General features: G+C 44.6%; 1 protein-coding gene across 3 annotated transcripts in view; it reads left to right on the plus strand.

The window, feature by feature from the left end:
- The window catches only part of LOC135548370 (protocadherin-1-like), a 142,672-nt gene that overhangs the window by 7,969 nt on the left and 112,467 nt on the right, over nucleotides 1–22,236 (plus strand). For all 3 annotated transcript variants that reach the window (XM_064977901.1, XM_064977902.1, XM_064977903.1), the window contains exons 2-3: nucleotides 9,098–9,919; nucleotides 10,463–12,649. In XM_064977901.1, the coding sequence (XP_064833973.1) occupies nucleotides 9,113–9,919; nucleotides 10,463–12,649 (2,994 nt within the window). In that variant the 5' untranslated portion in view covers nucleotides 9,098–9,112. The remainder of the gene's footprint in view (nucleotides 1–9,097; nucleotides 9,920–10,462; nucleotides 12,650–22,236) is intronic.

Below are 22,236 nucleotides of genomic sequence, written 5' to 3' on the forward strand. Positions count from 1 at the left end.
CTACGACAAGACTTGAAATGTGTTATCTAGCCATGGAATTTCTTTCCTTCTTAATGCGTTTGAGCCAGTCAGTTGTGTTGTGACAAGGTAGGGATGGTATACAGAAGATAGCCCTATTATTTTAAAAGACCAAGGCCATATTATGGCAAGAACAGCTCAAATAAGCAAAGATAAACGACAGTGCATCATTACTTTAAGACATGAAGAAACTTTTCCGAATTGACTGACCTTCAAGTACAATAGCAAAAAACATCAAGTGCTATGATGAAACGGGCCGCAGGAAGTACCGCAGGAAAGGAAGATCCAGTTAACTCTGCAGCAGAGGACAATGTCATTAGGGTTACCAGCTTCAGAAATTGCAGCCCAAATAAATGCTTCAGAGAAGACAGCGTGAATCAGGCCTTCATGGTCAAATTGCTGGAAAGAAACCACAACTAAAGGACACCAATAAGAATAAGAGACTTAATTGGGCCAAGAAACACGAGCAATGGACATTTAGACTGGTGGAAATTGGTTCTTTGGTCTGATCAGTCCAAATTTGAGATTTTTGGTTCCAACCGCCGTGTCTTCTCTGTGAGAGAAGGTGAATGGATGATCTCTGCATGTGTGTTTCCCACCATGAAGCATGGGGGAGGAGGTGTGATGCTTTGCTGGTGACACTGTCTGTGATTTATTTAGAATTCAAGGCACACTTAACCAGCATGGCAACCACAGTATTCTGCAGTAATATGCCATCCCACCTGGTTTGGGCTTAGTGGGACTATCATTTGTTTATCAACAGGACAATTTCTCAAAAGACACCTCCAGGCTATGAAAGAGCTATTTGACCAAGAAGGAGAGTGATGGTGTGTTGCATCAGATGACCTGGCCTCCACAATCACCCGACCTCAACCCAATTGAGTTGTTTTGGGATGAGTTGGACTGCAGAGTGAAGAAAAAGCAGCCAACAAGTGCTTGGCGTATGTGGGAACTCCTTCTAGACTGTTGGAAAAGCATTCCAGGTGAAGCTGGTTGAGAGAATGTCCAGAGTGTGCAAAGCTGTCAAGGCAAAGGGTGGCTACTTTGAAGAATCTCAAATATAAAAAATATTTTGATTTCGTCAACACTTTTTTGGTAACTTCATGATTCCATATGTGTTTTTCCAGAGTTTTGATGTCTTTACTATTATTGTACAATATAGAAAATTGTAAAAAAAAAAAGAAAAAAAAGGTGTAACCCAGGAATGAGTAGATGTGTTCAAAGTTTTGACTCGTGTGTGTGTGTGTGTGTGTGTGTATACAGTGCCTTGCGAAAGTATTCGGCCCCCTTGAACTTTGCGACCATTTGCATCATTTCAGGCTTCAAACATAAAGATATAAAACTGTATTTTTTTGTGAAGAATCAACAACAAGTGGGACACAATCATGAAGTGGAACGACATTTATTGGATATTTCAAACTTTTTTAACAAATAAAAAACTGAAAAATTGGGCGTGCAAAATTATTCAGCCCCTTTACTTTCAGTGCAGCAAACTCTCTCCAGAAGTTCAGTGAGGATCTCTGAATGATACAATCTTGAAGCTTTTGACTCTCTCTCCTGCTTCCCCATCAATGTGGATTGGGGTGTGCTCTCTCTGCTGTCTCCTTTTGTCCACAATTAGCTCTTCATTTTGTTGACATTATGGGAGAGGTTATTTTCCTGACACCGCACAACCAGGACTCTCACCTCCTCCCTTTAGGCTGTCTCGTCATTGTTCGTAATCTGGCCTACCACTGTTTGATTTGGAGATGTGCATGGCCATGCAGTCAAGGGTGAACATGGAGTCCAGGAGGGGTCTGAGCATGCACCCCTGTGGCGGAGGTGTTGTATGCCTACCTCAACCACTTGGGGTCGGCCCGTAAAGAAGTCCAGGACCCAGTTGCACAGGGCGGGGTCCAGACCCAGGGCCCTGAGCTTAAATATTAGCTTAGAGGGCACTATATTGAAGGCTGAACTGTAGTTGATGAACAGCATTCTCACATAGGTTTTCTCTTGTCCAGGTTGGAAAGGGCAGTGTGGAGTGCAATAGAGATTGCATCATCTGTGGATCTGTTGGGGCGGTATGCGAATTGGAGTGGGTCTAGGGTTTCTCAGATGATGGTGTTGATGTAAGCCATGACCAGCCTTTCAAAGCACTTCACTGCTACGGACATGAGTGCTACGTGTCGATAGTCATTTAGGCAGGTTACCTTGGTGTTCTTGGGAAAAGGGACTATGGTGGTCTGCTTGAAACATGTAGGTATTGCAGACTCGGTCAGGGACAGGTTGAAAATGTCAGTGAAGACACTTGCCAGTTGGTCAGTGCGTGCTCTGAGTACATGTCCTGGTAATCCATCTGGCCCTGCGGCCTTCTGAATGTTGTTTAGTTCGCTTTTCTTCGTGGGCACCCGTGAATTGCGGGTGCCCGCGTCGGTGGTTCGATTTGAAAAGATCTGATGTGATTGGTCAAAAGACCAATTAGTGGGAAAAAATAGCGGTATTGGGCTGCCTGTGTAAGCGGAGCCTGAATGAAGCAACTGACAGACTTGTGGTGTTGGGTTCCCTTTTCAACCATTGTGTTTAAAACATTTTTTTTTATGTGTTTATTGTTAAGCTGCTTCTGGTATGTTTTAGAGTCAGATGAGCTGATAAAGTTCTGTGTTTGTGTACATATTATATATGAGGTATGGGTATAGCTTGAAGCTAAAGCCAGGGTTTTCACCGTCGGCCATTCAAACCTGTTGATTCAATCAGACTGCCATTCCCCTGATGTGTTATCTTCAGCCATTGATTCATCAAATGTTTTAGCATTTCCGTCCATCCCAAAAGCATCACTGAACTACAGTACGTATTTATATGTCAGACAGTATGTCTTGCAAGGCTATGCGGGACGAAGACTTACCATATGAAAACAAACTCAATTTGACATGCTTATTCATGTTTTAATTCAATCTTTCAATGATTGATTTACTCAACTTTGAGCTACACACATTCTTATAATTCAGTACTGTGTGTTTGTGACAGAGTGATTTAAACTCTACTATTTCTAAGGTAACAGGGTGATTTAAAGAGAAATGTGTTGCCATGTGGTATAAAGCCAAGGAATGAAAACCGTTAGTTCCATAGGAATATAGGCCTACTGTATATTGGGAATGCAATCATTGTGAAGCAGAGGAATGATGAGTCAGTTAATGATGCATAGCTGGTGAGGCTCATCCCATAACCTGTTGATGATCATGATCTTTCAGTGAACAGGTTGTGGGGGAAGAGAAAAGGTCACTGCCACACGGAAGACAGATGTCACCAGAATGGCTTGTACAAGCTGTTGATAAAAGCTGCTCATGTTGCAGCTGATAATGAAAATAGCTGACAAATATCAGGATAAGATCATTTTCATGTCTATAATTTTTCGCTGCAGGCCGAAGGTTATAATCTCTATGGCATTTTGATGAATGGAGAGACATGATTTCAGAACATAACTCAACACAGAATCCTTGGGTTGCTTTTCTGACCCAGTAATGGCTATTGATATGGTTGAAATTATTCTACATGGTCTGAGTAGCTGATATTCTTCTTCAAATATTTTGTCTCACTCAATATGATAGAAATCCACTTTTAAACAGATTCTGAACTCTGAGACTATGCTTTATTAATATTTACTTGTAAAACAGCTGGAACTACATGAGTAATTTAATATCACAATTTCATGAGATTTTGTTTATTTATTTTCTTTGGTGAATATCACACAAGCCATTTCCCTCATTACCCGCTCTGGCTTTTCCACAATTCCAGTGCTGTTGAACTCACCCTCTGTTGAAGGGATGCTCCCAATTTGCAGTGCTGCGGCCCTCAAAAGCACGCTTCATTGCAGTCCAGGTTGAGTTGTAATTGTGTTTCTGCTTTTATCTGTTATATGAAAGCATATAGACTCTTATCTGAAATGGAAACGAGGCTTAGACTCTTCAGTGGAATAGAGTCCACTCACAGGTATGAGTAAACTGTGTTTGTTCCTTGGTGTAGCCTATAGCCTCTAATCTGGAATTGAGGGTTCCATAGACTGACAATGAATGTGTGACTATAATCCGAGTTGCTACTTTCCACACACTCATACAGAATACAATGTTTGTGTACCTGATCTGGAGTAGAGACTGTTGAAATACTATTGTTGTAATTATCTCCTTGTAAGTGATGATGTGATCACTTCTAATGAGTGTTTGGAGAGTCTCTTATCTAAAGGGAAGTGTGGTTGGTGCTTTATTAAGGATACTTTAAATTACCTCTTAGAGACATTCATTCACTGTATGGAGACTCCTGACACTTATTGGGGTGGGTATTATAGGATTTAGCTTAATTTAGAGGGTAGTATTTCTTTATTAGGATTTATTTTAGATCTCTTTGGATCTGTTTTAGACAAGTCATCCAAGAAGCTTTTGAATTATTATCATGTTAGTTAATAAAGTACTGTCGTTCTGGATATTAGGCCTATTGTTTGCAAATGGATGGCTGACTTGGAGGACGATGAGGCTTGTTTATGATTACTATTAGGTCTATCTACAAAAGGCATAGAGGCCATCTTGTTTAGATCCTTCTAGTACAGTAGCTCAGTTCACTGCAGCTCTCATCATGCTCCTTAGTAAAGTAAACGGGCGGTGGGACGAACGTAGACCGATCCACAGTCCCCTCCCCGATTTTCATCGTTGGGACAACAATTTTTAAGGAGATATTGTATTGGATCATAACTTTTGAACTTGTTGACTGTCTTTATCAGCGAGGGTGGATATGGAGGATGTTACGAATCCCTTTTGGCCCGACAGTCTAGGGGGGATGGTAATGAGACCCGTAACATAACTCATGCAAATTATTATTGTGACAAAGTAAAAGTGTGAACGAAATAACCACGACAACAGAAATCTACCGTCAAACTCCAGGTTTATTTATAAACACACGGTAATGGGGGGAGCAGGAAAAGGGGCTGAGCTGGACCCAAGGAAAGAAACAATAAGTATTCAAAAACACCCCTAAGCTAGACTAGCCTACTTTAACAACAGCTAACTAACTAACTAACCAAAAATACAGTGGGTGGCCCGCCCAGTTCTAACTAGTGTATTTAACAAAATTCACCTACGGGTAGTGTATGCCCATGGGCGACTTGTCTTGGTTTCCCCCTTTTCCCACCAGCAACAAACAAACACCATAACCAAAAACAATACTCACAGGTGATGACAAAGTGCTATGAGGTGCTTAAACAAAAGAGAGGTTAAGACACAAAGCGAGAGTGAAACACAGAGACCTACAGACATGGCATTTACAGAGCGATTGAGCTCTAGAACAAACAAATAATGGGGTTTTTAAACCATGGAGAAGGAACTGTGATAGGTTAGGAAATAGGAGGAGGTGTGTCTTCTGATTGATTATTGATTGTTGACTAATTGGGGAGTGATGATTTTCACCTGTGAGGGGAGAAGTAGAGAAAAGAAACACACACACAGGATACACACACACACACAGGATAACTGTATCCGTAACAGAGGATGATAATGCACTTTAGATTACCTAGCTCTCTTTGTCTTCAAAATTTGGCTCCACATTGTCACCGCATGGTCTATGTCAGGCTAGAAAAGTAATATCTTCTCTGATCTCCTCCGATTAAATGTATATGTTACATCTCAATAGATTGCAACATATTTAGTTTGTGTGTAGTTGTAGTCTATGCTTTAAAAAATTGTGCTTTACATTGTACTTTCTAATCATGCTTTTACCTCACAAGCTATCATTCAATCCACATTGATTGGAGGCTGCCCTGCAAATGTAAAAAGGGACACATCAATAACTAAGCAATTAGTGCATCAATAACTTGCACTTCCAATCTTATTGGATCCAGAAGAATTGGAATTCTAATTGGATTTCTATACATGCTTGTGTTTTGCAGTTTAGTTTGAACACGTATTTGCTTTGCTCTGCTTTAGAACAATGTTACATGCACAGAGATGTAGAATTCTGACATACACTGCTAGAACTCTCACACAGAAAATAATTAAATTCTAAAGTTTGCAGCCCCCCAAAATAGTGAATTCTTTAGCTTGGAGAATATGGATCAAAGCAGAAGTTAAACTAGTGGGTAGTGATTAATGAGGAGGCATAGCAGGTTAGAAATAAAACATGAACATTACAATGTGTAAATTAGGCCATAACAGCAGAGTAGGATGGATTTCTCATCAGCTCTAAAGTAAAGCTGTATTTTGTGATAAGGCGTAGGCCAGGCCTGCTAATCTGCAACATGTTTCACATGAAGCCAAACAATGGTGTGTGGCTGCCTCTGTAGGATTTTTAATGGATTTATTTGCAAATTATGGTGGACAATAAGTATTTGGTCACCTACAAACAAGCAAGATTTCTGGCTCCCACAGACCTGTAACTTCCTCTTTAAGAGGCTCCTCTGTCCTCCACTCGTTACCTGTATTAATGGCACCTGTTTGAACTTGTTATCAGTATAAAAGACACCTGTCCACAACCTCAAACAGTCACACTCCAAACTCCACTATGGCCAAGACCAAAGAGCTGTCAAAGGACACTGAATCTGCAATAGGTAAGCTTGGTTTGAAGAAATCAACTGTGGGAGCAATAATTAGGAAATGGAAGACAGACAAGACCACTGATAATCTCCCTCGATCTGCGGCTCCACACAAGATCTCACCCCGTGGGGTCAAAATGATCACAAGAACGGTGAGCAAAAATCCCAGAACCACACGGGGGGACCTAGTAAATGACCTGCAGAGAGCTGGGGCATTGAAGATGAAACATGGCTGGGGCTTTCAGCATGACAATGATCCCAAACACACCGCCCGGGCAACGATGGATTGGCTTCGTAAGAAGCATTTCAAGGCCCTGGCATGGCCTAGCCAGTCTCCAGATCTCAACCCCATAGAAAATCTTTGGAGGGAGTTGAAAGTCCGTGTTGCCCAGCAACAGCCCCTAAACATCACTGCTCTAGTGGAGATTTGCATGGAGGAATGGGCCAAAATACCAGCAACAGTGCGTGAAAACCTTGTGAAGAATTACAGAAAACGTTTGACCTCTGTCATTGCCAACAAAGGGTATATAACAAAGTATTGAGATAAACTTTTTTTATTGACCAAATACTTATTTTCCACCACAATTTGCAAATAAATAAATTTAAAATCCTACAATATGATTTTCCAGATTTTTTTTCTCATTTTGTCTGTCATAGTTGAAGTGTACCTATGATGAAAATTACAGTCCTCTCTCATCTTTTTAAGTGGGAGAACTTGCACAATTGGTGGCTGACTAAATACTTTTTTGCCCCACTGTACATGATCTCACATTTCCATGACTGACATTATCATCCCTAATGGTTAACTTGTGGATTTCAAAATATAGGCTTGAGTGCTCATGTCACGCCCTGACCTTAGAGAGCCTTTTTATTTCTCTATTTGGTTAGGTCGGAGTGTGATTTGGGTGGGCATTCTAGTTTTTCTATTTCTTTGTTGGCTGGCTATGGTTCCCAATCAGAGGCAGCTGTCTATCAATGTCTCTGATTGGGGATCATACTTAGGCAGCCTTTTTTCCCACCTTAGTTTGTGGGATCTTGTTTTAGGCCTCCAGTGCGCCTCCACAGTCCAGTACGTACCTTGCCTGCTCCTTTTGCTCATCCTGAGGTGCGTGTCTGGTACCACCAGTGCTGGCCCCACGCACCAAGCTTCCGGTGACAGTTCCCAGTCCAGAGCTTCCGGCGACGGTCCACAGTCCAGAACCTCCATCGACGGTCCACGGTCCGGAGTCTCCAGTGGTGATCCATGGCCTGAAGCCTCCCGTGGAGATCCATGGCCCAGAGCCTCCAGCGACGGTCTGCAGTCCGGAGTCTCCAGCGATGGTCGGCAGGCCGGAGTCTCCAGCAACGGTCGGCAGCCTAGAGCCTCCAACGATGGTCGGCAGGACAGAGCCTCCAACGACGGTCGGCAGGACAGAGCCTTCAGCGACGGTCGGCGGCCCAGAGCCCCGAGCAACGGTTGGTGGTCCAGAGCCCCCAGCAGCGGTCGGCGGTCCAGAGCCCCAAGCGACTGTCTGCGGTCCAGAGCCTTCAGCGACAGTCTGCGGCCTAGAGCCTCCAGCGGGGGTTCCCAGTCCAGAGCTTCCTGCAAGGGTTCCCAGTCTGGAGCCTCCTGCGAGGGTTCCCAGTCCGGAGCCTCCGGCAACGATCTATGGTCCGGAGTCTCCGGCGACGATCTATGGTCCGGAGCATCAGGCGACGATTCACGGTCCGGAGCATCCGGCAACGATCCACGGTCCATAGCCTCCGGCGACGATCCACGGTCTGGTTCCACGGAAGCGGAGGGATCAGCGAGCGGAGAGGAGTCTATGTCCAGAACCGGAGCCGCCACCGAGGTTAGATGCCCACCCGGACCCTCCCCCATGGAGTCAGGTTTTGCAGCCAGAGTCCGCACCTTTGGGGGGGGATACTGTCACGCCCTGACCTTAGAGACCCATTTTATTTCTCTATTTGGTTAGGTCGGGGTGTGATTTGTGTGGGCATTCTAGTTTTTCTATTTCTTTGTTGGCCGGGTATGGTTCCCAATCAGAGGCAGCTGTCTATCGTTGTCTCTGATTGGGGATCATACTTAGGGAGCCTTTTTTCCCACCTTAGTTTGTGGGATCTTGTTTTTGTGTAGTGCTTGTGAGCACTCCAGTCGTTACATCTCGTTTGCCTTTTATTATTTTTGTTGGTGAGTTTCATTTTAATAAACATGTGGAACTCTATGCACGCTGCGCCTTGGTCCGCTCATTTCAATGAACGTGACAGCTCATTGCTCTCTTTTTGTTCCCAGTACAGCACTAAGATGAGGAGAAAATCTCCAACACCTGAACCATTGTGTTTCAATAACTGCAAAGATTTGCATTTTGGAAAAGGCCCTGTAATATATAAACTTTTGAGAGTCAAACATTTTTACAGTGACAATGGTGCTTGGGAGAAAACATGTTGTACTGCATGTATAACTGTTGTTTTCAGAGCACATTAAGTATATCTGATAAACCCTTAAGCCCAAGTAAAAATTTAAGTGTTTTTTTCCCTCTTTCTTTGCAGGATAGTAATCTGGTGATGGACTTCATGGAACTGCACATGGGAGCGGTTTTGTTGTGGGTCCTGGTGTTGGATTTCTGTGGTTGGGCTGAGGCTGGTATCCTGTACCGTGTCCAGGAGGAGCAGCCGCCCAGCACGCTGATAGGCAGCCTGGCATCAGACCAGGGCCTGCCAGACTCTGGTCACCTTTACAAGCTAGAGGTGGGCGCTCCATACCTGCGTGTAGATGGGAAGACAGGGGACATCTTTACCACAGAAATTCCCATAGACAGGGAGACACTGAGAGCCTGCCGCAGCATGGTCAGGGGCAAACCCTGCTTCCTGGAGTTTGAAGTGTCTGTCACAGACCTGATCCACAACCAGAGCCCCAGGCTCATCGAGGGTCGCATCGAGGTCCAGGACATTAACGACAACACTCCGCAATTCCCCTCCCCCGTGCTCACCATCTCTGTCCCAGAAAACACCCACATGGGGGCGCTGTTCTCCATCCCCCTGGCCACAGACAGGGACTCGGAGAGGAACAGAGTGGCCGACTACGCCCTAACCGCGGGGCCAGATGCAGCGACTCTCTTCGGCCTGCAAGTGGCAGAGGACAGGGGAGAGAAGCTGCCCCAACTCATCGTCCTGGGAAGTCTGGACCGGGAGCTCAAGGACAGTTACGACCTGAACATTAAGGCTGTGGATGGAGGTAACCCCCAGCGCTACAGCAGTGCCTTGCTGAGAGTGGTGGTTTCTGACGCAAACGACAATGCGCCAAAGTTTGACAAGGCCACGTATGAGGCTGAAGTGTCAGAAAACAGCCCTGTGGGACATTCCGTGCTGCAGGTAAAACGTTTAAATCTTGCAGAGTGATCAGTGTGTTGTGTACGCTACTGTATAGATTTATACAACTCTTACTATGAGAAGACATAGTGGTTTGTATATCCACAAATCATTAGGATCTGGCATGTAGTGCTGGGTTTCTAAGCTTTACCATGATGAAATGCCTGAATTTACATGTTCTCAGAATGGCATCTTATTGAACTGTTGCCAAAAGCAGCAGAGGCAATTTATTGAAAGTTTTTTAACAAGTTGTTAAATGTTCTTCCTGAGTGGGTGTTTTGGTTTACAGTTTTTGAGCTGAAAAAAAACCTCAGTTGACATTTGCATCCTTTACAAGCATGTGTCTCTGAAGCTGAGATGGTGTGTTTACATATTATGGCAAAATATTTTTAATATGCACATTTAGACGCCCTTATCTCCCACCTGCTGTAAGCTAACTTCAATGACAAACCTAAACCCCTTACCCATACCTCCATTTGCTAACATAATCCCTGAATTCTTACCCTTATTCCAACGTTTTACATAATCCCTTGTCTCTGATTGCAGGTGAAAGCCAATGACTCTGACATGGGCCCCAATGGAGAGATAGAGTATACGCTACACCAGGCATTAGACCCAGTGCCAAAACTCCTACGAATTGATCGTTCCACTGGCATCATCTATGTCAAAGGGCCTTTGGATCGGGAAGAAATCAGCGATTTGACATTCTACGTAGTGGCCAGAGACAAAGGTCCCCAACCCAAAAGTTCCAAGACCTTTGTTACTATCGAGGTGACTGACCAGAACGACAATTCCCCTGCTGTGGAGATCCGTGGGATCGGCCTGGTGAGCCACAGTGACGGTGTGGCCAACATATCAGAGGACATGCCCGTGGGCACGGCGGTGGCCTTGGTCCAGGTGTCTGACAGGGATGAGGGGGAGAATGCAGTGGTCACCTGTGTGGTGGCAGGGGACGTGCCATTCCAGCTGCGCCCAGCCAGTGAATCGTCCACTGACAACAAGAGAAAATATTTCCTGCAGACCACCACTCCACTGGACTATGAGAAGGTAAGGGAATACCGTGTGGAGATTGTGGCTGTTGATTCTGGAAATCCAGCTCTCTCCAGTACTAACTCATTAAAGGTGCAGGTGACTGATGTTAATGACAACTCTCCAGTGTTTTCCCTGACCCTGTTCGAGGTTAACTTTACAGAGGAGAACCAGCCAGGGGACAAGGTTGTGGACGTGGTTGCCACAGACCCTGACAGTGGCACTAATGCAGAGCTTGTCTATAGCATCGTAGCAGACACATCTACTAGAGGCCTGTTTGAGATTGACCCTGACTCAGGGGAGGTGAGGGCACAAAGTCCTCTGGACAGAGAACATAGAGCGCATTATGAGTTCAGGGTCACTGCAGCCGATAAAGGCTCCCCCAGTCACAGAGGAACAGCCATGGTCGTGGTCAATGTGCTGGACCGCAATGACAACGACCCTAAGTTCATGCTGAGTGGCTACAGTTTCTCTGTTCTGGAGAACATGCCCCCACTCAGCGCTGTTGGGATGGTGACGGTGCTGGACATAGATCAGGGAGAGAACGCAAGAGTGCAGCTCTCTGTGGAGCCAGACGGAGGAAGGTTTGTGGTTCAGAATGGAACAGGAACCATCCTGTCCAGCATCTCCTTTGACCGGGAAAAGGAGAGCAGCTTCAGCTTTCGTCTGAAGGCCGTGGATGGGGGAGAGCCTCCCAGGTCCTCCTATGTAGGCGTTACCATCAATGTCCTGGATGAAAATGACAATGATCCTGTGGTCACCAAGCCCTCCAACTCCTCCTTCAGACACCTGTCCCCTCTAGGTTCCCCAGACAGCCGTGTGGAGCTAGTGGAAGCTGAAGACCTGGACACTGGGCCCAATGCAGAGCTGGTCTTCAGCATCACTGGTGGAAACCCTTATGAACTCTTCAGCATCTCCTCCACTACTGGGGAGATCACCCTGGCCAAGGAGCTGACCCAGAAACATGGTGGGCTCCATCGCCTGGTTGTTAGGGTGAGTGACAGAGGCAAGCCTGCACGCCACACTACTGCCCTGGTGCACATCTTCGTCAATGAGACCATATCTAATGTCAGCCTGGTGGAGGCGCTGGTGGGACACAGTCTCTACACGCCTCTGGAGACAGACATCGCTGGTGACCCTGACTACGGCCTTGCCGCCCAGCGCAGTAACATCCTGTACGGCAGCCTGGCTGGAGTGGCAGGCGTTGTCATGGTGATTGTGGTGGTGGTGTTTATCCGCCACCGCATTCAGAGGGAGACGAAGAGTGGCTACCAGGCTGGCAAGAAGGAGACCAAGGACCTTTACACCCCGAAGCAGGGGCCCAAGAACGGCAAAGGCAAGAAGGGCAGGAAAGGAAAGCCCTCTAAGTCCCCCAAGCCCATGGGAGAGGAGGAAGAGGTCAGCCTCCAGAAGAGTCTCAAGTTCAACCTGGATGGGGTCAACGACAGCCCCAGGATCCACCTGCCCCTTACATATCCCCCAGGTAGCCCTGACCTGGGCAGACACTACCGCTCCAACTCTCCCCTGCCCTCCATCCAGCTGCAGGCCCAGTCACCGTCGGCCTCCCAGAAGCATCATGTGGTCCAGGACCTCCCTGCCACTAACACCTTCGTAGGGATTGGAGGAGATGACAACTCAACAGGTTCAGACCAGTACTCGGATTATAGCTACAAGGCCAGCCAGCCAAAGTACAACAGCAAACAGGTAAGAGTCAGTTTATTTATTATTGTCTCTGACAATGGTAGGAGGTGGTATGTTGTTAGTGGAACGGCTGTGATATTTAAGGCTGGAGGTTTGGGGGTCTTACGCTTGGAAATTCCAGCAGAAAAATGACTAAGCAGTACTTTCAGAATGCTCTTGGCTGCCTGCTTTTTACCACTTGATTTACACACACAATCAGTACTTCAAAAAGGCTTTAGCAATTAGGATCATGTAAATTCACTTTCAGGGAGAAAGGGCACAAGAAATACCTTTTGGTCTCTTTTAGGGAGGTGGAGCGGAGCCTGTCTCTCCTGCCTCTTCTCTCCCCTTTTCCCCTGGGTTCATTAAGCTAGCTGGTGAACAGAGGAGGTGAGGAAGAGGGCGAGGTCCATGTCTGAGTGACTTACTCTTACACTTCTGCCTGACCTCGTGCCCTGCAGACCATACAGGTCACATGTTCTTATCTTCACACTGCACTTATCTTCACACTTCACACTGCCTAGGCTAGGCTCTGACCCTTCTACTATTGCCATGGTAACATAAATATTAATTGGCTCAGAGAGGATTAGAATGCAAAAATAAATTAGGGACAGTATGTCTGTCCTTGTGCATACTGTATGTACTGATTGTGTGCGTCTCTGCAATTCTATTAGCTTAACCTGCGTGGTACAGTATGTTCAAGAATTGATCCTATTGTTAAGGGGAAATGGGTGACTGGGCTCTTTATATGTGTGTGACACTCTAGCCCAGTCAGTTACCACTGGTTGGCTAGTGGCTGGTTGGTAGTTCCAGCAGATGTTGTCTGACAGTTTGGCCGATTGCAAGCCCCTGTGGGCGAAGAGAGTTAGAAGAGAGAACAGCCACCCACTGTCACCAATGTGTCAGTGATGGACAGCATATGTGAGCAAAGTGACAATGGAATGCAGCCCAGCAGTGGGTTTGTTTGTTTGGGTCTATGTGAGTACGTCTGTGTCGAGGTAGGTTTTGGGTATATCTGAGGAAATAAATGTCTAGTCCAGCTACACGCTACTGCTACTGTGTTTTGTGCACCTGTGCATCACGCTAGCCTCTCCATCTCGGTGTTTGTGTATCTCTGCGTGACTGTGTATAGTGTTTCGATATGTGTGTGATTTGATTGACAGGTGGCTTTAAAAACACGGACAGATGATGAAACTCATGTGACATACCTTAGCAGATGTTACCTCCATGTATGGCATCCCCATTCACATCAGGAAGAGCAGACTTACCCAAATAAATAATGAAGTCGCTGCCTAGCAGAGTGACAAGTGTGGTGTGGAGAGCTTACTCTAGTCATCCAGGCTGCTCTCAACAATGACTCACATTTTCAGTGGAGATGTGCTCAGGTGTCTGAGCTTCTCAAAGATTTTGGCAGTGTTGAATGTAAGCACACTGGTGCTGCCATTCTCTGTCAGCACATATTAATATCTTTGGTGGTTTCACCTCTTCTCTATTTAACTCCAAAACTGGATGCAGGGCAAGCATGTCTGACATGGAGGATGATATCTAAGAGTAAACAACCACTTCATTTTCCAGTGACATGATCTGAAGCCTATACAGAGCTGTGTGAGTGAGTGAGATGTTACGGCAAGGTGGGATCTTACGGTTGGGTTGAGGGATATGTATCTATGGGTTTTCCCAACACGCTCTCCCTCATTCCAAATGTGTGAAATTACGTGGTGGTTAACGGGGAGACCACTAGCTCACATTGAGCCCAGAGTGTTAATAATTAGCCCAGTGGGGCCAAAGATCTAACACCTTTTTTTTCAAATAGCATTTTAATGATGTGTCCCTCCTCCGTAGGAGAGAAATAACCAGTGTGAGAGATATTAGCACACAGAGAAAGATCAAGGGAAAGGCCTTCCCAGTTCATTTGTAAGTGGGCGTGAGGAGCGCTTGTGAAGCCGTAAATCTGTACTTAAATTAAATCCACGCAATTAAAATGCCTTATTAGTCAGAGATAGCTAAATGTTGTCCCCCTGTGGGGCTCCGCCTTCATCTCGGCCACTGCAGCGGGCAGCTCCCTAACTCCATCTTCAGCCAACCTGAAGGATTCTCAGAGAGGATTCAGGGCTAGCCTTAATTAACCCTACTTTATTATTAAACTGGCCATGCACTGGGTGTACTCTAGGCATCCCTGTGAGCTAGGATTACCCCAGTTTGAGTTCGCTATCTGAGAGGTGAATAGATGCATTTCAAGGGGCGAGGCCAGAAGCCGAATCTCCTCTCCATCTCCTCAGATGTTTTACAATGCTGTCACGCCTAATACTCTGTTTATCACTTTCTCTCTTTCTGAGACTACAGAAACTCTCAGTTCAGAGCAAATCCATGCCATCCATGATGTAGACTTTCCCTCTCTTCTGCTCTCTCTTACTCTCTCTTTCGCTCTGTTTCCACCCCCCCCCTCCCCCCCGCCCTCTCTCTCGATCCATCCATCTGGATAGCACCCTTATCAGACACACACAGTGCAGAGACATCTTCTACTATCTGATTCAAAACACTACCAGACATTTCCCACTAACATCCTATGTAGCAGGAAACAATGTAGAATTAGGAGGAAGTATTTCATAGCAGACCAAGACCCTAATTTACCCTGAGTGGAAAGACAGATCAATTGTCAGCAAATATTTTGTTAGTAGATACTGGAGAGAGATGTCCCAGTGAGGGAAATTCACCAGGTAATGAGTCATTCTAATACACCTGGAGCCACAGCAAGCCTCCCACTGGGGTGATCGAGTCAACACAGTGAGGATAAGGAGGAAAGCAGAGAAGCAAACGACTTCAATTATCACACTGACTCTAATGAAATTGAGGTTCTTCGAACAGGGACATAGGGATTGATTTAATTGACATAGCATTCTTAGACAGAATAGTCGAAGCTTGCCATCTGAGACTGGTTGGCCTGGCCTTGCATTAAGGGATTGGTAAATGTGGATGACCTCAGAGATTGACTTGCCGGGGATGGTTGGTCTCGGAGACCCTATATTGGGTGTGAATGGTGAGAATGTAAAGTGAAATCACAGTGCACTCTGCACTGCCACTATGTTGAAGTGGCCAATTTTCAACTAACTTTCCTTTGATTACCTCTTATGAGAGATTACAGCTGGAGACCAAGTGAGGCTCCCAGGGCACATTCAAACCCACAGCCTAGCCAGAGCAAATGTACAGACAGGTTGTCATGGTAACTTATATGTGGCACCTGTACACAGGAAAAATGACGATGATAATGATCTTCAAGCCCAATGTGCCCCCTTATAATATGACTCCTTTTCCCTTTTCCCCATGTTGATTGGATCAAATTACCTGGCAATTCAGGCAGAATAACATTAGAAAGTGACACTCTCCCAGCATCTATCTGAAACTAAAGTAAAGCTAAGCCTTTGGTTGCCTATGTTCCATTCTCATTTCTCTGCAGACAGATGCTTTCTGTGGGCTGCCCATGGTCAGATTGCCACTTTTATGTAAAAATACAAAGAGAAGCTCCTTTAGGTAAAACTCTGTGGAGGCTCAGGTCCCTGATGGCATTGCCTTTAGCTCAGATATTTTATCACCACACATCCCAGCCTCCTTACCTTCTGCCAGGCGGATTAGTGCTTTTATCAATAAGCAGCTTAGCACCAAAGCGTCCCTCAATAATGTGCCACGGTATTTTCTCTCCTGCTGGTTTAACTTCTAGACTCCTCTCTCGTCCCCATCTCCCTCTATCTTCCTCTCTTTCTCTTGCACTCTTCCTTCTCTCTCTTCCTCACTTTTTCTAACTCTGAATATTGTTCATTCTCCTCTCGTCTGTAACTTGGAGCAGTATGAAATCTGTGTATTGTGTAACTAAGCTAATTTTCAAAAGAGAACTGTTTTCTTAAGGCCAGATAGCTATCGTGTTTACTTAGTCAGTGAATGCGCTCCCATCTCCGCAGTGAGGGAATTGAAAAAGATAAAAACCCAGACTAGACTGTCTCTAACCAAGCATCAGGATGGTGCATGCCAATGGAAACATACAAAACCTCCAGAATGTTTAACATTGCAGAGGTGTTTTATCCCTTGTACACAGAGAGAGTGATGGAGAGGGAGAGAGAGAGGGGGGTATGGGATGAGACAAGGGGTGAATGAGTGAGAGGTGAAAAAAAGAAGAAAGAGGGAAGGGTGTGTATTTGTCTACAGGTCATATTAGGAACTCAGACAGAGACAGAAAAGTAGGGAGGAGAACAACAGACCCGTCCGACATGTGACCCCATTAGTGGTCCTGTATAGAGCACCATAAAATCCATTTAGACCCATTAGGAAAGTATACAGTCACACATACACCTTGAAGGCCACTCAGCCACAGAGGTGCCCAGTTACACAGATTCAATCAAGCTTATTTTTTTAATTGTAGATTTAAATGTCATATTTTGCATAATACCCAAGTCAGCATCAGGCTATATTTCACTGGAAATCTTTACACCCAATGGATTTTATTCGTTATGCTGTGGTATCTGATTACATGAGGCTCATATTAATACATATTTATTAATGTGATAATACCAATTTATACAGTGTTTCAATAAGTTAGCCAGGACATGGATTGTTTGCAGTAATTGTTGTTATGTAGATTTTATTGGTAACCGTTATGCACATGACTGATTAGTTTTCTCATGTGTTTACAGTGTTTTTATCTCTGAAGTTGATTACATATTCTTCATTAAGGCTGATTTGCTTTCATGAGGTCTGGGCTTGGCAGCAACTTTGGTTATATGAGGTGCCGTAGTAAAACGTCATGTAACCAAGAAAAAAATGCCCAACATTAAAGATGAATGACATGAATAATGTAATATACTCTGACTTAAAAGCAGAACAGAATGCATCAGAAATAGTGTATTGTGTGCTTGTCCTGAAGTTTACCCCACTTAACTGCACTCCAACATACAGCACCTCCACTAGCATCTCCTCTAGCACCTCCTCTCTGTACTCATTTCTGGGGGAACACTGTATGCAGCTGTGAGGGCTCTGCCTCTCGAGTGATTAGTGCAATGCTAATTACGTTTGATGAGTTTGACCCAAATCTTTGAAAGGCAGACGTGTTTTAGGCAGCGATTGGGAATTTCTAAATCCAAAATAGCTGATTCCCTGACTTGGCCGTAAATGATTGTTTCCTGGTGCATCGCTGTGGATAATGATCCACTTTTCAAAATCACCCAAAAGCCCTGAAAAGAACACTCTTCAATAAGTGATTGCATAATTTAATTTCCCTTGCTGACCAATGCTGGCTGACATGAGAAGTGATCATTATTTCTTTCTGTGTCTTCGCCACACTAGGGAGCAAAGATACTAAAACATTTCATAAATATTGAACCCTGCTGGCTCTTGGGTTGCTGCAAAAAGATGTTCACTGCTGTTTCATGTTGGCCCTGAAGAACATGACTTAATTGCATAAATCTTTGAAAATGGGATGACAAGGAAGAACTTAGCATCTATGACAATGGGTATTGTTCTGATAGTTCGGCCTGCATGTATCAGTCATACACAACTTTGTTGAACTCAATATGTTCCAGCTTGACAGATGAAAAGAATCCTTGGAATAGATGAAGACAAAAACTTCCATGCTCAGCTTTAATGGCCTATGCGACCAAGCTTTTAATTGTGTTTCTTAGTCAAAAGGATAGTTTATTGTGCATGCTGCTCTAAGACATGGTAATGTACTTCAATCTCTTTCGGCTTACAATGCATGAGTGTGGCTCTGAATGTATTTGTTTAGCCTACGGTGAAAAGTAATGATCAGCGCATGTATTTTAATTAAAGGTGTTGGCTACTATTCCTCAGGCTAGGGCCTGTAGGGCATGCAGGTGTTATCAGGGTGCTCCAACTCAGTCTTGATTAACCTTCTGAAGATATCTGTCTGTTGCTTAATTGGTATGCAGCAGAATCATGATTATATTGGGGAATACTGATTTACTGTAGGTATGATGAATAGCTTGTGCCTGAAGTCTTTAACATTTCTCAATGTTAATGATTTTTCTCAAAGTTATGGTTTCATCTCAATATCATGTTTGGAAATCCTTTTAATACAGTATAAAGTACTGCTTTTATGTTATTAATGCATTTCCTCTCTCTACCAAATGGAGCTCCTTTCACTCTATTGACATTACCAAACCATTACCTACTCAGATGTTTGTGCTTTAGGCCGACTGAGAGATTATCATGTTCATGGTGGTTTTACACTGTTATCTCCACACAGGGCAAATGGAGAGGGAGAAGAACAGAGATGAGTGGGTTTGTGTGTGAGAGAGAGATGGACGAAACACCGGTGTTAATTATCTGTTTAAAAACACCTGTCTGGATGATGAAATCCAATTAAAGTGCTTCCAATCAAGCAACAAAATTGGATAAATACTGTAGTATGTGAGGCGATAAGAAGATAGGATTGAATGGGAGAGACAGGCATGAGATGGGTAATTTGCCTCAGTGTCTCTGTCTATTGCTGGTAAAATACTCTTCATCTTCTGCTCTCCCACTGTTGGACCAGCTCTCCCACTCTCTCACCGTAGGACCAGCTCTCCCGCTCTCTCACCATAGGACCAGCTCTCCCACTCTCCCACTTTGGACCAGCTCTCCCGCTCTCTCACCGTAGGACCAGCTCTCCCGCTCTCCCACTGTAGGACCAGCTCTCCCGCTATCTCACCGTAGGACCAGCTCTCCCTCTCTCTCACCGTAGGACCAGCTCTCCCGCTCTCTCACCGTAGGACCAGCTCTCCCGCTCTCTCACCGTAGGACCAGCTCTCCCACTCTCCCACTGTTGGACCAGCTCTCCCGCTCTCTCACCGTAGGACCAGCTCTCCCACTCTCCCACTGTTGGACCAGCTCTTGGCTGGAGGAGACCACTACAGAGGACCCAACACAAACACATCACCTCTAATAATACACATACTATAAATCATAATAAAAAATTACCCTAGTTGTTTAATTGCTCAGGAGACATCATTATCCAGCATGGCTGAATAACATATCTCTGGGTTTTACATATTACACAGTTGAGTGCACACCACAGACAATTCAGGTTAATTACCGTCGCTCAAGGATACACAGTGGTGTCCCCATCTGAGGATTGAACCTGCAGCCTCCAGCTCTTAAGTCTGGTTGCCACATATGCCATGCCAAATAGGTTTTTTCTCTGCTTTGAAACAGAGGACGCAGACTACACCATTCATTACATGGAGGTGGTCGCAGGCAACTCTCAGCCAATAAATGAGTTTGTCCAATTCTGCCTGCGATGCATCAGGAGTGCTATGTCAGCATCCACTCTGCTCTTGGACCAGGGATGCATACAGGGAGGAGGGAAGGGGGGCCATGAGTGAACTGGGTAAACGGAACCATTGTTTTTCCATCATATTAGCCAGTGCTTCACCAAAGCAAAACGTCCATTTATCCTCTCCAACCTCCATCTTTTTTTTTATTAGGGCATTCAGGCTTTGTAAGAATTAATGAGATTATATGGACGTACTTTATTATCAAACACTTATGATAATTCTGTCAATTACGCTTTTATATTTGTGTTCTAAATGAGATTTCAATAGCATTGCTTAGCGGTAAAGTATTTATTTTTTTACGTGGAACGAGGCTAAACATTCTAGGACTTTCCATTCTGGATATATGCCTATATACTGTACTGAGTGTCGTTACAATGTGTCCATGCAAGCAGAAATAATACTGTGTGTACAAAATTAACTGTAGCTCAGGGTGGATCCTCATCTTCAGTTCTGGAATGAGGGGCAAGTGTAGGGAGAAAGGGAGGTGGATGGATGGATGGGAGAATGGTTGGATGGAGTGGAGGGTGGATGGAGTGTGTGTGTGTGTGTGTGGGGGGGGGGGCAGGGCCTGTCCTCGCTTTTATGAAGGAGAAGCAAACCAATCTGACAGTGACAAATGAACCACCTCCTCTCCCCCAACTGCCAGCCTCATCCCTCTCAACCTCCTCCATCACCCTTATAATCTTTCTTTCTTTCCTCCCTCCCTGACTCTTATATCCACTATCCACCTGTCCTAGATATTGTATACTCCTTTCTTTCCACTTCTCTCTTGCTTTTACTCTCTTGCATTTACTCTCTCGCTCCTGCTTCTGCTCTTACTCTCTCTCTCTCTCTCTTTTAGCCTCCCTCTCTCCTCTAACTTGCTCTCATTCGCCCTTCTCCTTCCTTGTTGTATAAGCACAGGAAGCTTTTGCCATGGAAAAGGTCTTTGTACATGATATATATATATATATATATATATTATTCCCGTGTGACTAGCCTAATATTCGAGCTACTAATACAATTTAAATCCCATAGATTGCCTAGGGCTGTATGACAACTTGTATTGCATTTCAATAGTATGGTTACAGTCTAGTGCTATTTGACTAAAGGCAGGATAAAAGGTATATTTCATCTGTGATTATTGTTGAGCTTTAATCATCGTCCTGCTTCTCTAATAGACTTTCTTTGCTTGAGTGTTGAAATGAGATGCCAGGCAGAGAAGGCAATTAATTGCTTGGCTTCCTTTGCTGTTGTTCTTTCAGCCCTGTTGTTCTGTGTATTGGGCTGAAGCCTGATAAGGGAGAGAGCAGCAGGGCCACCGTGATATGCTGTGGAGCTGTCTGTCTTAATCTTCCCAGATCCACCATGCCCATGCTAATACAGCAGCTCCAGTCTGCTGAAGACTACCCATTGTTAGGCAATAGTAAGAGAAATATAAAATCCAATACTCAATATGATCAACACAATAGAGTAGAGCAGTTACAGTACAGCCTGTACAAAGCCTACACATTCTTGTTCATAAATGGAATACAGCGAGCAGGCAACTGATAGTTTATTATATTGCAAATTGTAGGGCCTGTACTGCAATAGTATACAGTGCAGTGCAGTGCATACAAGATGAATGCAAATCTATCAGAATTGCCAGAGAAACTATAGCATATACAGTATAATGGATTCGGAGAGGTGAAGAGGTGTATGTATCAATCAACATATGGTCAAAACTACAAAGATTATAAAGATGGATCCGGAAAAATATGTAGGCTCACCGGCCCAGTATGGACTTTCATTTAGCGAAGGGTCTGTTGTGGGCAATGGAAGGCATGGCAGATATCACGCGAATATTGTTTATCAATTCTAGTGCAATTTAGCAAGGCTGATAGAAAAATAAACCGTATTTGCTTCCTACTTTTACATTGCACAGTCAATATTATGCAGCTCTCAATTTACTCATTTGTTGAACTCACTGTGTTTTTTGTATTTGCTATTGGCAACCGTTTCCATGTAAACCAACATTATCTTGCCATGCCTACCGATTTAGAAATCGGATTTGATCTTTCGCCTCGCCTTCTTGTATTCATGTCAGTGTAAACATAGGACTCCCAGCGAAGACTGAGATGGTGCACCACAGGATTTTTTGCTCTCTCAACGTAATGATTATCAGAAACTGCAGGAAATCTCCCTGGGATGGATTGTCTCTGATCTGCAGCCATATGAAATGTCACCTGAGATTTGATAAGTATTATATGAAGCAGCCAGTCCCCTTTGGAGATTTGCACTGAGCCACAACATAGTGTCTGCTATTGTTCTGCT

The sequence above is a fragment of the Oncorhynchus masou genome, chromosome 11 (genome assembly GCF_036934945.1).
Source record: "Oncorhynchus masou masou isolate Uvic2021 chromosome 11, UVic_Omas_1.1, whole genome shotgun sequence".
In the NCBI taxonomy this organism is placed as follows: Eukaryota; Metazoa; Chordata; class Actinopteri; order Salmoniformes; family Salmonidae; genus Oncorhynchus; species Oncorhynchus masou.